The 16,480-nt window shown below is 33.2% G+C and overlaps 3 protein-coding genes across 5 annotated transcripts; 2 read left to right on the top strand and 1 right to left on the bottom strand.

Annotated features, from left to right (window-relative positions):
- Window positions 1-1,342: 1,342 nt before the first annotated feature.
- Window positions 1,343-5,228, top strand: LOC126664680 (probable methyltransferase PMT10). Its single transcript, XM_050357187.2, has 9 exons — window positions 1,343-2,110; window positions 2,598-2,747; window positions 2,843-3,113; window positions 3,213-3,323; window positions 3,545-3,704; window positions 3,786-4,043; window positions 4,173-4,295; window positions 4,590-4,667; window positions 4,773-5,228. Exons 1-9 carry the CDS (start codon window positions 1,493-1,495, stop codon window positions 4,978-4,980), a joined length of 1,977 nt encoding a protein of 658 aa, XP_050213144.1. The 5' UTR covers window positions 1,343-1,492; the 3' UTR covers window positions 4,981-5,228.
- On the bottom strand, window positions 3,446-6,799 carry LOC126664681 (BTB/POZ domain-containing protein At4g08455). 2 transcript variants are annotated; one of them, XR_007637458.1, is made up of 4 exons: window positions 6,380-6,799; window positions 5,594-6,064; window positions 4,565-4,958; window positions 3,446-3,885 (listed from the first exon to the last, which is right to left on the bottom strand). XR_007637458.1 is itself a non-coding variant. In XM_050357188.1 (2 exons), the coding sequence occupies exons 1-2, from the start codon at window positions 6,725-6,727 to the stop codon at window positions 5,609-5,611; spliced, it is 804 nt and encodes a 267-aa protein (XP_050213145.1). In that variant the 5' UTR covers window positions 6,728-6,799; the 3' UTR covers window positions 5,413-5,608. The 2 variants fall into 2 exon arrangements, 1 of the variants encoding a protein (XP_050213145.1); XM_050357188.1 differs by lacking the exons at window positions 3,446-3,885; window positions 4,565-4,958 and having other exon boundaries at window positions 5,413-6,064.
- Window positions 6,800-7,931: 1,132 nt separating this feature from the next.
- LOC126664775 (PHD finger protein EHD3) lies at window positions 7,932-13,495 on the top strand. 2 transcript variants are annotated; one of them, XM_050357321.2, is made up of 6 exons: window positions 7,932-8,076; window positions 8,878-9,179; window positions 10,251-10,418; window positions 10,521-10,850; window positions 12,007-12,096; window positions 12,230-13,495. In XM_050357321.2, the coding sequence occupies exons 2-6, from the start codon at window positions 8,955-8,957 to the stop codon at window positions 13,067-13,069; spliced, it is 1,653 nt and encodes a 550-aa protein (XP_050213278.1). In that variant the 5' UTR covers window positions 7,932-8,076; window positions 8,878-8,954; the 3' UTR covers window positions 13,070-13,495. The 2 variants fall into 2 exon arrangements, with proteins under 2 accessions (XP_050213278.1, XP_050213279.1); XM_050357322.2 differs by having other exon boundaries at window positions 7,933-8,076; window positions 12,233-13,495.
- Window positions 13,496-16,480: the final 2,985 nt, after the last annotated feature.

Here is a 16,480-nt window from a genome sequence, read left to right as displayed (position 1 = left end):
AAGGAAATTTGAGTGTATATAAAAAAAATGTAGAGTAACTGGTATGTATATATATATATATATATATATATATATATATATATATATATATATATATATATATATATATTCGCATGCTTTAACCAGTTGTAGTTCGAAAAAGGTTCAAGTAAAAATTAAACTAAATCTATAAGTATTAATCTAGGATTTGTGAAATTCAAGCAAAATAAATGTCAATTTTACTCTTAAATTAAATTCAATATAAGAGATTAAGATAAAAAGTCTGATCTTTTGGTTTTGCTGATAACTCGTGTATACACAAATAATAAAAATCCTAACTATTTATAGAGAACTAATTCTAATAAAAATCATATTTTAGTGAGGTTCAATTTCCTATTTTAGTAAATATAAAAATATAAAAATGAAATAAAAAAGGCTTACGGACCTCATATATCCTTGTCAGTCCGTCTTACATCATAACTCTTCCTGCTGGTCCGAACCATCTTAACATCAGAATGGTGTAAACAAATACTCCCTCAGTCCCAATAAGATTGTCCATTTGAAAAAAGAAAAATTGTCCCAAAACTCTTGTCTTCTTTTAAAAAATAACATTTTTTAAACTTAACCTTTTTATACTACTCCTATTTAAAATTCACTATATATAAGTAAATTGAAAGAGTACCCTACATTAAATAAAAGTATGATAAAAAAATAAATAAAAATTATAAAATTTATAATAAATTATAATTTTTTAAACTGTGTGATAAAGCAAAATGTATAATTCTATTATGATGGAGAGAGCCTACACATATGTGTATGTATCTTAATGAACAATAACAATTGTTTAAGATTAAGATTTGTACTCCGTTATTCTACTTTTCGTTTGAAGCTTGCACTTTTATTTTATACAGTATTGTTGTGGCAAATTTATTTTTTAAGAAAAGGTTGGAGTTTTATTTATTATTACTATAACAAAAGAATTCACTTCAACTAAGTTCACAAAAAAAATACTATTGCTTATTTAGTTTTGTGATATTTTATGAGATTATTAAATCTTACTAATAGATATTGGTCCGGGTGAAAAGTTTGATATTTCTAAGCAACAAAAAATAAATATTAAAAAATTCCAGATTATATAAATAAATGATAAGTTTCCAATTATTTGATGTATGTTAAGATTAAGAGTGGAATTTTGGTGCTGTTATGGTATTATATTATAGTTGTCTTTTGTTTTCTTCCTCTGTCTCATTCTTATATCTTACCATTTGTTAAAACAAACTCAGAAACTTCAAAAAAAACTCGCAGACCTTAATTTCAGAGCCACTTCTGTACTTTACCACACATCTTCAAAAGTGGGACCCACTCATAACCTTAAAATCCTCATAGAGATCTGAGTAGCAAGGGGCCCACTTCTACCTTCCCTGATATCCACGTTTCTTTCGTTTTTCAACTATCCCTCACTTACTACTAAATCTCCTCTCCCAAGAAAGGATCAGCACCACCACCCTCCGCCATGAAACCCACCATCCCCGCCTTCACCACCACCGTGGACATCCTCAAAGGACCATACGTTATCAAAATAACATCCATTTCGCTTCTCTCCTTCTCCATAATCGCTCTCTTTTACCACCTCCCCTCCATTCCTTCTCTCGTTTCCGCCATTTCCTCCAGCGCCACCGTCGCCGCTTCATCGCCCATTTCACCGCCAACCACCACATCCCCAAAGCCGCGTCAGCCGCCACCGTGGGTGAAGGTGTCTCAAAGGATGGGGATATTGGATGAGAATGGTGCAATGACTGTTGACTTTGAGATTGGAGAGATAAATGAAAGCCTAATGGAAGAGTTCAAGAATTTGTACGGTGGAGATGAGGAAAACAAGAAAGAAGAGAGTGAAAATGTTAGTGTTAGTACTGTTACGTATGAGAAGTTTAAGGTTTGTGAAGAGAGTAAGAGTGAGTATATACCTTGTTTGGATAATGTGGAAGAGATTACAAAGTTGAATCTGAGTAATAATAATAGTTCACAAATATTTGAAAGGCACTGTCCTGAAGATGGCAATGGATTGGATTGCTTGATTCCTATCCCCACAGGCTACCAGAGACCTATTCCTTGGCCCAATAGTAGAGATGAGGTCATTTCTTGTCCAGTACTACGTTTCCATATTTTACTTCTGTTCCCAAATTCGGATTCTATTTTTATAATTTATATTTTAGAAATTTCTAAGGTCGAGCTATTTGAATTCGAGTTAATAACCTAATCGAGTTCGAGTATTAAAATATCCGTCTCGACGAGCTTGCGAGCCTAATCAAGTTTAAATTAATTAATATCTTTATCCTTTATAATTTATTTATTTATAATACCGTTATTTTGAATTAGAAATATTTATATAGATAACTGGGTTCGAATTTCAATTATTTGATTGAATTCGAGATTGAGCTCCTGAAATAAAGCTATATCGGGTTCGAATCGAATTCCGAACTTTAGATTTTAGAATTGAGTCGAGCTCCGGTTTAGCAGTTTTTCGACTCGATTTGATTCGAATTCACCCCATCTATAAGTCCTTATTTTGGGAAAAGGGTTTCTTGAGCTGATATTGGTGGATTTATGTTAAAACACAGGTGTGGTTCAGTAATGTGCCTCACACACGTTTGGTGGAGGACAAGAGTGGTCAGAATTGGATTACACTGAAAGAGGATAAGTTCATTTTTCCAGGTGGTGGAACTCAATTTATACGTGGGGCTGATCAGTACTTGGACCAAATTTCACAGGTTGGTTACTTTACTGCGATTCTCACTCACTAGTTCTGTTTATGATCTGATTTAAAATATTGATCGCTTTGATTGGTTTTGATGTGAATATGTAGATGGTTTCCGATATTGCATTTGGCGAAAATATTCGTGTTGCTTTAGACATCGGTTGTGGTGTAGCGAGTTTTGGAGCGTTTTTGTTGCAGAGAAACGTGACTACTCTATCGATAGCACCAAAAGATGTTCATGAGAATCAAATTCAATTTGCATTGGAGCGTGGAGTTCCTGCGATGATAGCAGTTTTTGCTTCTCGTCGGTTGATGTATCCGAGCCAAGCTTTTGACTTGATACATTGTTCAAGATGTAGAGTTGATTGGACTAGTAATGGTAACTAATTTTTCTTAATATTCTTTATGTTCAAAACCAAAATAAAAATTAAAAGCTCTTTGTATTTAATGGTGATTTCTTGAATTGGATACAAGGAAGATGGAATTTTGCTTCTTGAAGCAAACAGAATGCTAAGAGCAGGAGGATATTTTGTCTGGGCAGCACAACCTGTTTATAAACATGAAGACAATCGCCAAGAACAATGGAGAGGTAGCCGCAATTACATTCAGTTTAAGACTAGGATTCGCAGAAACTTTGAGGAAGCTACGTTTTCCCGTTTTAGAAATGTTTCCGTTTTTTAAACTCATGCAAACATTTTTGGGCCGTTTCCGTAAATAATAAAAATTAGATACTTGTTTGCTAAAAGAAATTTAAGAAATAGCTGTTTCTTACTGTCTCTAATCTGTTTAATTATTTGCACACTGAAACAGAAATGCAGAAACTTACCAGCAGCATGTGTTGGAAATTTGTGAAAAAAGAAGGATATATTGCCATATGGCAGAAGCCTTTAAACAACAGCTGCTACCTTAATCGTGAAGCTAGATCAACACCTCCGTTATGCGAAGCCAACGACGATCCGGACAATGTTTGGTATGCTCTCATCGATCCTTCATAGGCTTATGAGCTAGAAAATACAGATTTGAGCAACATAAGCTGTTGTGCTTTTTGCAGGTATGTGAGAATGAAGGGATGCATAACAAAACTGCCTAAAGATGGTTATGGAGGCAATGTTACGACATGGCCGGCGCGCCTCCATCATCCGCCAGATAGACTGCAGAGCATTAGAATGGATGCATCAATATCTAGAAAGGAAATATTCAGAGCAGAGTCAAAATATTGGAATGATATAATAGAAAGTTACGTCAGAGCTTTCCATTGGAAAGAGAAGAATTTCAGAAATGTGTTGGATATGAGAGCTGGATTGGGAGGGTACTATTTTCTTACTATTATTTATTTATTTATTTTATCTATTCTGATTTTAATGAGGATTTTTAACTAGGCTGAGTGATTCGTAATCACAATTTCGTGTACTTTATTCCTCATTCTTCACAATGACAGATTTGCAGCAGCAATGCATGACCTTGAGGTTGATTGTTGGGTTATGAATGTAGTTCCTGTTAATGAGTTCAACACTTTGCCTGTCATATACGACCGTGGCCTTATAGGAGTAATGCATGACTGGTATGGAAAATATGCACATTTTGCTACCTGATTTCAAAGTTCAATTATTCGTATGTAGCATGAAAGCAAAACCCAAAATGGAAAACAATAAAATGCTATTTGTTTATAAGAATAGGTTAAAAAGATAGGTTTTTGGAGTTCCATAAGCATCTTCAAAAACAGAAACGAAATGCAGAAACGTAAACTCGAGAAGTTTCCTTGCAGCACATAATTATTCTGTATAGTAATTTATACTAATACCAAGTTGTGAGCAATAATCAGGGGCTTACAGTTACTCGAATCTGTGAATTGCAGGTGCGAGCCATTCGATACGTACCCCAGAACGTATGATTTACTACATGCAGCAAGGTTGTTCTCTGTGGAGCAGAAAAGGTACTACAAGCAACACTTTCATCTTTCATACTGTTATACTTATATATTTATGTTTCAGTGGTAGAGAGAAATTGAAGAATGTGAATATTTTGTTTTTTGTGTTAGGCAAAAATGCAATATGTCTACTATAATGCTGGAGATGGATAGGATACTGAGACCAGGAGGGACTGTGTATATACGGGACATTGTATCTGTTATGGGTGAACTTGAAGAGATAGCAAACGCGATGGGTTGGGTGTCGGCTGTTCATGACACATCGGAAGGTCCTCATGCCAGTTGGAGGATTCTCATCTGCGAAAAACGTATGCCGTGAGCAGAAATTATTTACTCATGTAATCATTTTTGTATATTAGTCACCGATACTTCAGAAAACAGAGTGAAGAGCATAGTATTATTTAACGTTTGAATGTTAGGATTGAGGGTATTAGACTTTTAAAAGAATGAAAGTCTCATACTTCTGGATAAGTTGTATGGAATCTTGCCGAATCATACTTTTCAACATTTCTCAAACAAAAAAACTTTGTATCTGTAACCTATTCTTGTAAGAAATTCCTTTTGTCATTTCCCGTTTTGGAGTTTGCATTTTAGTGCAATGTAGCTTACTGGTTTAACATTACAACCATCCGGTTGCAACTTTTAGTGCTTCCGTGATTAATGTTCTCTTTTTCTTCGTTCTAAGATTAAAAAGTAAAAATGAGCAGGATATCAAAAGGAAAGACGAAAGAGAAGAGCAACATGAGCAAACTAACACCAAAAAAGTTCATTAAATTCACACAGGACAATCCTATACATTTAAGAATCCTCTGCAAAACACTACAAAAACTTCCCAGCAAATCCTCTGCAAGAATCGCCAAGTTTAAACTACTTCTCTACATCAAGCGTTGTTACGACAGGAATGAAAAATATATAAACCAAAAGAAGCATACTTGAAAATAGCCTCATCAAAGAATCCTTGGTGCTGCTGTGTTAACCTGTTTAGAGAGATAAGCTTCATAAATCTCCACAACAAGCCGCGGATCCTTTTCCACAAGATCCTTGTATTCCTCCCTTTTAGTAAGTTTGTCCATGTTGTCTGTGATCAATGACAGCGCTGCTTCAGCCATATGCTTAGCATTGTGCTGATATGCAAAGGCATAGCTTGGAACCGAATTGTCCCAGTTCAATTTCGACACCAGAAACTTCTCACAATACGCCTTGAGATACTTCACCTCATACTTTTCGGCCAAAACTAAAAGATCACATGCCATTTGTTCATCAAGGCATGCTTCAGCAGTGTATAAATAGTTGACGAATATGCGCAGGGCATCATATGACACATCACTAATCTTGATGGTGCCACTCCGGCTTTCTTCCATCTCGTTCTCAAGCATTGCTCGAAATACTGGGGAACGGCTCACCTGACCATATAAATGTAAAAGTATGAGCAAACTCTCCCAAGATATCGAATGTACAAAACAAAACATATCCAAGCAAGGCAGAATGTCATGTAATGATGTTCATGTATGTCTTCATTGTTTTGACATGTCAATTAGCAGTCGATTAAATATCCAACTACTAAAACGTGAGACTCTAGCAGTCGATTACCATCTTTGGTAAAAAAAAAACATGTCAATTAGCAGTTTAAAACAAAAAAGAAGCTAAATCAAACACTTCTCAACAAACTAAGCACAACCCAGTTAAATTAACCACGGACAAAAAAAAGGGTACTTAACCAAAACAGCTTTATGAGCGGGGACAGGAACAGGGGCGTCATCAGAAGAAGCGATCAAAACGACGTCGGTGAGGGAAGGCCCAGTAGACCTATTACTGTGGTGGTGATCAAGCGGAGACCAAAATCGTAAGAAGGCAACCTTAGCTTTGAGATCTTCGATTTCTCGTTTGAGCTCTTCCTCGGTTTCGCTGGCTTCCTCGTAGCATTCTTTGCACGTGCCGGCGTCTATTGAGCTGTACTCTTCTTTGCACGAGATGCACCGCATTGTTTCCGTTTCCGAATCTGTATCGGTGTCGGTTTCCGCCCCATGGTGGCGGCTCGATTGCTCGCACCTGTGTTGGCCTCTCATGGCTCTCTGATTTGTGGGGAGTGTCTCAGTAGAGTTTTAACTTTGTGACAATCTTTTGGCCGTAGTGAATGAAGAAAAAAAATTCTATACCTTAACTTATTTTTTTTTTTTATCTCAATTTCAACCCGTTTTTGTAATTTTGATAAGTAACTAAAATAAATAGATTAATAAAAATTCATTTCAAAATTTAATAAATAAATTCAATATACATATATTTATATTTATGATAAAAATACTCATAATTTATCAGTTTTCAATTAATTTGAACAAGCTTCTAATGTTGGCATGAAATATCAAAAACGTCAAAATTAGCAAATTCGAACAAACCCATTTCTTATGTTGGCATTTTGTTTCAAAAAAAGACTCGCAAACTCTTAGTATTTATTGATTAAAAAATTTAAAATGGTCCTTAATTTTTTTTAATTTTTTGAATTAACAAAAAATATAAAAAGTTAAAATATAAAATATTTATTGTACTTTTTTAATTTTTTTCCTTTGACCGGCTGATAACAGCCACCGCCCGGAAAAGTTGATGCCGTTTCAAAAGAGGAAGACGGCGTCTTCCTCTTTCGAGACAAACCCATCTCAGAGGTTCTTATTCTGAGGTTCGCCTCAGATTTGGAGGAAACTTGTGATGTTTGCATCAACGCGGCAATTAATTGCCATTTTCACCGCCTAATATTTTAAAATCTATTCGGTACAATAATATAATAATTTGAAATATTTTTAATAAATATTTTTCATTTAATTTTATTAAATACTAGTATTCATTAAGGAGTGAAGTCCAAGGCCTAGAGGTTTTGGGTTGGACTTCCATTTTGAACAAAAAAAATAAAGATTATGGAAGATTAAAAAGATGGAGATTATACACTACAAGAATGAGGACAGGAGACTACAGAAATAAGAGAGAAAACTACGCAAGTCGAAGGCAGTATCATCCCGTCAAGTCGACGCGGGTTGTTAAGCGATGCACGGAGATAATTATTATTTGTATATAATAATTGTAACAATTGGTTACCTGTCTATGAACTTTGAAAAAAAGAATCCAAAAATTTAAATTGAAAGTAATTTTTTTTTTCTCAAAAAAAACATTTTAACAACCAAATTGCAAACTGATTTTTACGGTTCATTTTTCTCTCAATAAAAACATAATTTTAAAATAATTAATTCCAAAATTATATAAACTTTTTGAAAAATAAAAACAGATAAGACTTGCAACTTGCGAGCCAAGTCCCGCTCTCTCTTCTCTTACACAAAACAAAAGTAAACCAAAAAAATACTCAGATTCTCTTTTAGGGTTTCAATTTAGATTTCCTTTTCTAAAATTTTACATCTCAAAGATTACTTGGGTATGTTTCTTTTCTCTTAACTGTTTTAACGTTTAATGTTCAGTTTCTTTTGCTGTTTTGTTCTGTTTGGTAACTGATAAAATGTAGTAGATATTAATTTTGATTTTAACTTGTCAATTTATAAGATTTGTTTTGTTTTTTTATTTCCACATTAGTTGGAAGTTCCAAGCAAGAAATTTTTGACTTAACTTGGAAACAGATTAAACAAATGCTGAGTTCCTTTCTTGCTTTTACGTGCTGTGTTTTCTTGGCTGCTAAAATGGAGAAATTTGGGGTTTTATGTGAACTTTTATGGAATACGCATTGAAAATTTTGCTAATTATTATGTTTTTGTTCATTTTTAGTTCTGGGTTTTTGAGAATCAGTTTAACTTTTTAAATGCATTTCCTTGCAGTGAAACCCTAATTTGTCTTCAAAACCTCAATGTCTATCTATGTTTATCTATTTCTTTTTCTGTCTTGTTTTGCTTGGTGGTAAGTGAGCAAATGTGAAACAAGAAAATTAAAAAAGATTCGAAAAAGGCAAAGCTTTCATTCTACAGATTTGTAATCTTATTGGCTACAGTATGCAAATGCACACTAGTTTAAGAATATGAATTCATTTTACTTTGTAAATAATTATGGAACCAGCTGTGATAGATGCATTTCTTTTACTTTATCATGTTTTTTTTCGTTATGTAAATGAACAATCTGGCTGTTGAACTTTGCAGTAGAAAATTGTTGCTAATTCATGTTGTTTTAATTGATGTTTTTGTCCCGGGTATCTGACAGTTTGCTTTAATCTTATTCTTTGAATATGTAGTCACAGTGAAACCCTGAATTGGTGCCGAATAGCTCAAGATTAGTGGCTTTTTGGCATTTTCTTATTGCAGTAAAGAGATGGGTGGGGAGGAGGGAATGAGCAATGGTGGCAGTGCTGGTGAGAAAGTTCAGTGTCTGAAAAGTGAAGCGTCTAATAATGGTTTTTCTGATGATGGGGGCTCAGGGCCCAGTGAGGGCTTACGTATTTACAAGAGGCGTAAGCATACCAGGTCGAGTTTAGGGAGAAAAGGTCAAGAGGATGAGAGAGGTTCTCCAGTAGCTGCTCGTAAAATAGAAAATGAGGTAGGTTTCTCTTTGAATGTTAATGCACCCTACACTATTTTCATGTTGCTTGTCCATACTCCATAATATTGAGCATATATATTATTAGATCATGGGCTTTACTCTTCTGCATTACAACTCGCGTTGTCTTGATTTAAGCAGTAATTCAGGGTGGACTTTTACCTATGAATTTGATACCTTTGAAGTTTTAGCACACTTGAGTGATAAAAAAATTGGGAACTTGGACAAAGAAGGATCTAACAGAAGAATGTCTTGCATATTGTTTCACTTGGAAATTTAGTCGTTTACCCACAAATTACATAATATATATACAGCAGTTGCAAATTAAGTTTGAACGGAGGTACTTTCATTTGAAATTTTTGACATGATGTGCTTTTCTATGAGTTTAAAAGCTTAAAAGTGCAGCCTGGTCGGTAGGAATGGAAGACCAAGAATCATAATTAAACTTCTATTCTCATTCCTTGGGTGCTTGTTTATATGGAATGAAAGAAAAAATATACAATTGATTTCATACATTAGAAGCTGGGTAGACCAATTGGCACCTTTCAACTATTATCATTCTTTTTGATTAAAAATCATTAGGACATAGTATTGGTGACAAGGATGTTATTAGTCAGATTAGAAAAATAAAAAACCTTTGAAGTTTAAGTAGTAATTATTTTTGAGTTCTGGATGACTATTTGATATGAGAAAGTATACTATATATACTTGTTTGCCACCTGATTGTAGCTTGGGCAACCACTTGAACTTTTATCAGTATTAACAAAGGTGTCTATTTGGATTTTCTTACTGGAGGTCTATGAAATTTGGTCATCCTTCATATATCAACTTTAAGATTTGAAATGAAGTAAATTTTTGACTTGTAATTATGAAAAGATAAGTGTCATCTGCATAAGGTGACAGGTAAAGTAATACATATGTCTTTGTGGTTTGAAGACAATTCTCGTTTATTTTGAACTGTTTTTCTTTTCCTATCCTATGTTGTGCTTTCTCTAGCTTTAGTCTCTCTCTCTCTCTAAATTTTTTCCTTTTGCTGTTTAACCTAGCCATATGTGTTTTTTGACCCCAAAGGAACTACTGGATCATGTTCTTGAGAGTGATGCTCCTGTGGATGGTCCAAATGATGTTTCACACAAAGAGTGCAGAAGTTTTGTCCTCAAGCACATTTGTCAGTCATTAAATAATGATGAGGGTGGTATACAGGGTCGCATTCAAGATGCAGTTATAATGACAGTAAAGGTTTGTGCTGCTAAATGACTTTTCTGATGGCAATATTAGCTGTGTCGTACCATTGATATTTTGTTTCCTTGTATTAATGTTTTGAATATTTGTTTTCTACAGGAATCTGATGATGGTGACAAAGATAGGAATAAGTGGGCCTCACAATCAGGGTGTAGGCCTAATGGATCTCACTTTGCAGCTAGAGGGAATATGGATGTGATAGTAAATGAGTCATTGGCTGACTCTTACCGTCCTGTCACTAAGATGTGCCAGGATACTTTCCTTAATATCATACATTCTGAAAAGTTCATCTTACTGTGTAAGCTACTGTCTGATAATTTCCAAGAAATGAAGCCTGACAACCTTTTAAGCTTAAGTCACATAAGGATAAGGATGAAAGATGGTGTGTATGAGCAATCGCCTGTTCATTTTCATGAGGATATTCAACGGGTAATTTTTGCATGGATCCTTCTCTAGAATGAAAACTGTTTTCTTTTATTGTTTAACACTTTAACTCGTAAGCTTTTGTTTCCTTTATATCCGAATTCTGAATAAAACCTGTGGTCCAGTATACGAGTAACTTGAATTTCTTTGTGGTCATGAAGATGCACTGATTCACCAACATGTTCTCAAACTTTGATACATATCTGCAACTGAATAAAGATCGATGTTTTTGATGTGCCTGCAGGATGATTATTTTATATCTGGATAATTTTTTTAATGACTCAGTTTATCACTGGGTGCCACTATTATAGGTGAATCAATTTAGAGGCCCTTATCTGTTAGCTGTTTTCTATATCCTGTCACTCCTTCTACTTCATTTGTTGACACATATATAGACTAGTCTGATTGGCTATCATTCGGTATTCAAGAATAAATGAACTTGAAAACCGATTACAGTGCTTGTTTTAAAAAAAATTCAATTGGTCGGTTACATTTCATAGTTTAGTGCCATCTCTAAATATCTTACTTTGTTCAATCTTATAAATTATTGTTGTATGTTTTGTTACAAGAAACTCATATAAGTAACAGGTAGGGGTGAGTAAAATTTCAATTCAACAGAAATTATCGACTGAACCAACAAAACTCTGTTCGTTTTGGTTAAATGATCTATTAAACTTTGGATTTTGGTTGATTTCTGTTTGGCTAGTGATAAACTTTGGTTTGACATTGGTTTTAGGTTTCTAAATTTCAGTTAACCAAATTAAGCAATTTTTTTATTTTGTTAATTTATTTAGCTCATGTTGTTTATAATTTTATTGATTTTAATTAAATTGACCGAATAAACCAAGTAATTTGGTTGGTTACTTTTTTTATATTTTGGTTATTCGATCAGTTTGGTTTGGTTAGGATCGTTAGATATATAAATTTGGGCCAGTTCAGTTGAAGATATAATATAATTCAGTAAATTCAGTTTGGGTTGAGTTCGGTTCAGTTATGACTGAACTGACCAAATGCTCACTCCTTATAACGAGGCATATTAGTAGTAATATTAAGCTCAAACATATTTGGCATCATTCTTTGCTGATAGCGAGTACTTGTTACATGAAATAAAAGAAAAAGAAAAATATTGCGGCTATGATCTCAAATTTAACATCTTCTTCAGGTTTGGAAAAAACTTCAAGGAATTGGTAGTGAGCTAGTATCGCTTGCAAAAAGTCTCTCAGATGTGTCATCGTCTTCCTATGATGAACAGGTAAGATGCAGAACTTGCAGATCTTCTTCTGTTGTAAAAATTGTCTCATTTTACCTTCTCTCTTTTAGTCATTAGTTTTTGTACTGGATGTATAGTCTGTTTTACTATAATTTTTAATTTCTTGGCTTTAAAGCAGTTTTGTTCTCGAGAAACATATTTTCACGATAAACCGGAGCAAATAGAAGCTTGCAGTGCATACAGTGTCTGTACTTGCAGGAGTTGTGGGCATAAGGCAGATGGGAGGGATCGTTTAGTATGCGATTCATGTGAGGAAACATACCACATATCTTGTATTGAACCCATTGTTAAAGAGATTCCCCCCAGAAGTTGGTACTGTGCAGTCTGCTCTGCAAGAGGGATGGGATCTCCTCATGAGAACTGTGCCGTATGTGAGAGGTTGAACGGCCGCAAAGTTCTATATACGCAAGCTGGTGATGATAATAGATCTCCAACGATTGAGAATCTCTCCAGCGAGTCTGCAGAGACTTCAAATCATACAGAGGATGACATTCATCAGTCCTCAGCAGGGTGTAAAAATGTCAGTTTTTGCAAAATGTGCGGAAGTGAGTTAGATAAAGGCGAAAAGATAAAGATATGTGAGCACTTGGAATGTCCTTACAAGTATTACCATGTGAGATGTCTGACTATGAACCTGTTAAAATCATATGGTCCTTTCTGGTATTGCCCTTCTTGTCTATGTAGAGGTTGTCTTGTTGATAAAGACGATGATCAGATTGTTTTGTGTGACGGTTGTGATCATGCATATCACATGTATTGCATGAGCCCGCCACAATCTTCTGTACCTACAGGGAAATGGTTCTGCGGACAATGTGATTTGAAAATCAAAGAAATACGCAGGGCAAAGAGAGCATATGAGAAGAGAGAAAATAGAATGAATTTAGATGAGAAATTGGAACCAGAAGCAGATAAGGGTCGAATAGACATGCTTGTAACAGCAGCTCTGAATCTATGACAAGTGAATTGCCTTATCTGGGTTGAATAGACACGACTAAAAATTTAATGGTTTTTGTCGAATGACTTTGATGTTGTACAAGTAACCGGAACCGAGAATTTTGTTTTTGCCTTTTTTGTGGAGGACTAATCTTCTATTAGGCTGTAAACTGTTAGGTTCTGCTGACCTTTGGATAGATAACTCTGAGTCACAATGCAGGATTCTGAAGGCTTGTATATTTTTGTAGTTTGAAGTATCGGGAAAGCATTAGATGTGTTCATCGAGAACAATTATTTTACAGTTAGGCTCAATACTATTGTGTTCAGTAAATGTATTACAGATTGTTGAAAGATGTAGTAGAAGCTAATGTTGTCATCTCATTGATGTTGTAAAATGAACTGTTATTCATACTTGATAGTGAAAGCGAAAAGGATCAATTTTGTTGTTGCTGTTGTGTAGCTTTTGTACTTCTCTTTTCAGGAACAGAAGATTAATGATCATTACCCATTTGTGTCACCAGCAAATTATCTCAAAATTATGGCTTTTTTGTTTTTGTTTTTTCATATGTAGACTGACTTTTATTTATGGCCTATTTGGGTCAGATTGCAGAGAGTGTAGATTTGCAGTGAAGAAGGCTAATGTAGATTGCAGAGTTAGGTATCTTTTGTGGTTTGAGAGTAAAGATTTGGAACAACGGCAAGGGTTAATTTTCATTTACTTAGTAATGTGAGTTTCTAAGTAGGCATACTGAAGAGTTATGGTAACCAAATTATAGATAAGCAAGATTTACCCGGTGTGAGATATCACATTGTTTGAGGGACCCTAAATGCTGTCGAAGTAAAGGATCGTCAACAAGGGTGTTCTAATGCGTTGTAAATTCTTATCCAAGACTTGTATCATTTAATGATGCCATGTGAATTGCTAGAAACATGTAAAGTATATGGCTAACCCGGAATTTATTTATATATGTTATTCGCAGAGGAACACTTTCAATTACAGATAAAAACACGCTCTCAATTTATAAACTTTAATTGTTAAAAATCTTTTATAATCCCAATCAACCACAAACACTTATATAAACATAAAAATTCTCTAACTTTAAAAAAAAACTTTCCTAATTCTAATCAAACATTTAGAAAGAAAAAAATAATAATCTAATTACATATAAATCTCTCAATATGGAGTCTTTCTATATGCATTAGGTTATTTATATTATTGGTTTAAATTTAAATTTAAATTTTATGTTTAGATAATATTAAATATAAATCACGATAAATATAAAAAAAACTACGAGCAATAATCTCAAATGTAAATTATATTTAGATAATATTAAATATAAATCGCGATAAATATAAAAAAAAACCACGAGCAATAATCTCAAATATAAAAAAGGAAACCACGAGCAACAATCTCAAATGTAAATTACGATAAATATAAAATTTAAAAGTCACGCTCACGCTCATGCTCATGCTCACAATCTCAAATATAAATAATAAATGATTAATTAATTATTAATAAATTATAAAAATTTATGTATATGATTTAGCTTACAAAATTTATTTTTTCTATATTTATTATTAAAAATAATATATTAACGGATCACAATATCAATCATTATATTAATTAACCATGTTTAACAAATAGGTTCATGGATATATATAATTTAATTCTTAGAAATTGTAAGAAATAAATCTAAAGAAATCGTATGAAATTTTATACTTTGTCTTCTTTGTATGGTCATAGATACTAGCTTATTTTTATTAAACTTTAATTTTTTTAATTCTATATTTAACTAATATAAAATGTAATTTTGACAAATATAAAAAAAAACTACATATAACAGTCTTAAATATAAATCATGTTACATATATATTTGTCAAATTACATTCAACAATCTTATACATAAATCATGATAAATAAATAAAGTATAAACCACGTGCAACGCATGTGCACAACAAACTAGTGTAATAGAAAAGTAGAAATCTTGTCAATTCTTATAAAACTAACGTTTAGACTCATGCTCTCTAGAAATAATTTAAATAGTTAAATATTGTTATATTTTATAAAAAAATATAAAAATTTATTTATAGCATTATATAAATATTAATAACATTATCATAAGTTAAGAATTGTTATTTTTGAATGATAATTGTGTAAAAAATGTTATATATATATATAACTATAACTTTTTTTTTAGAATCATAATCACTTCATTAAAAAAAATTGTGAAACAGTCATAGACGTAAGATATTCGGAAAAGTTTGAAAGCCAATCCCGATAGTCTGACAAGTAACGAGCGTTACGTGCTAACAAATGTGCCGCTTGATTTGCAAACCGCCTTATAAAAATAAAAGATAAATTAGGGAACTGTTTCACTAAATAAACACAATCATCCACTAACACATCATCCATGCTCGGGTCCGGATTCCGAATGTCCTAAAAAGTTCCCTTTGCGTCCGACTCAACGATTAAATTATCCCACCCTTTTTGCCAACTCAACACTTCCCGAATCCCTATAAGCTCAGCAGTCCTGGATCAGAGACTCCCACAAGACCAAGCTGTCGAGCTTGCAACACCTTCCCGCCATCTGATGACTACACACCCCACAGCCGCCCGACCTTCTTCTTGACTGTAACTATAACTTGATCACTGATTTCTTAAGTATGTACAAAAAAGAAGTTAAATATGGTTTTTTTATAAGTTTTAGATATGATTAAAGTCTAAAGACATGATTGATTATCTTTTTATAACTTACACCATATAATAATGTAAAATAAATTGAAATTGTTACTGATTAAATTAGAATGTTGTATTATATACAATTATTTATACATTTTTCTTGAACTGAATACAATTATTTATACATGATATTGCATAACAATAAAATAATTATTATTATGAAACTAATCATATATTTCAAGATTTATGGAGAGATATAGATATATATATAAATAATGTTTTAATGTTTAGTGGAGCTGTGTATAATTCTTTTCTAGCCTTTACATTTAAAGTAGCAAAACCATCTTCAGGTTCTTGTACATTTACTGTTTTGTTTATTTTTTCACATTTAATTTATTTTGAATCTTCAACTCTCTTTTTTTTCGAATGGAAAAGGAGCGTGCAATGCACTCGCTGTGAAACGCGCATGAAACAAAATTTAAAGAGGGACCAAATAAATAAAAATTGAAAATAAATGAATCAGATAAATAAAAAATTAAAAGTGTAAGGACCTATTGGATAAAAAACTTAACCCATTAATTCAACTTACTTTATCATTTCCACGTGATAATGGTAACGGTAATTGAACCCACGCTTACCAATTCTATCCAAAAAATATCTATTAAATCAAATATGTGAAGTACATAAATCTAATGAATATAAAACTTTAAAAAGAATCAGATAAATAAAACAGTAAAAATATAGGGGCCTCAA

The sequence above is a fragment of the Mercurialis annua genome, linkage group LG1-X (assembly GCF_937616625.2).
Source record: "Mercurialis annua linkage group LG1-X, ddMerAnnu1.2, whole genome shotgun sequence".
NCBI classification, from domain to species: Eukaryota; Viridiplantae; Streptophyta; class Magnoliopsida; order Malpighiales; family Euphorbiaceae; genus Mercurialis; species Mercurialis annua.
The sequence above is the reverse complement of the archived record's forward strand: the minus strand, read 5'-3'. Positions and strand labels throughout refer to the sequence as shown.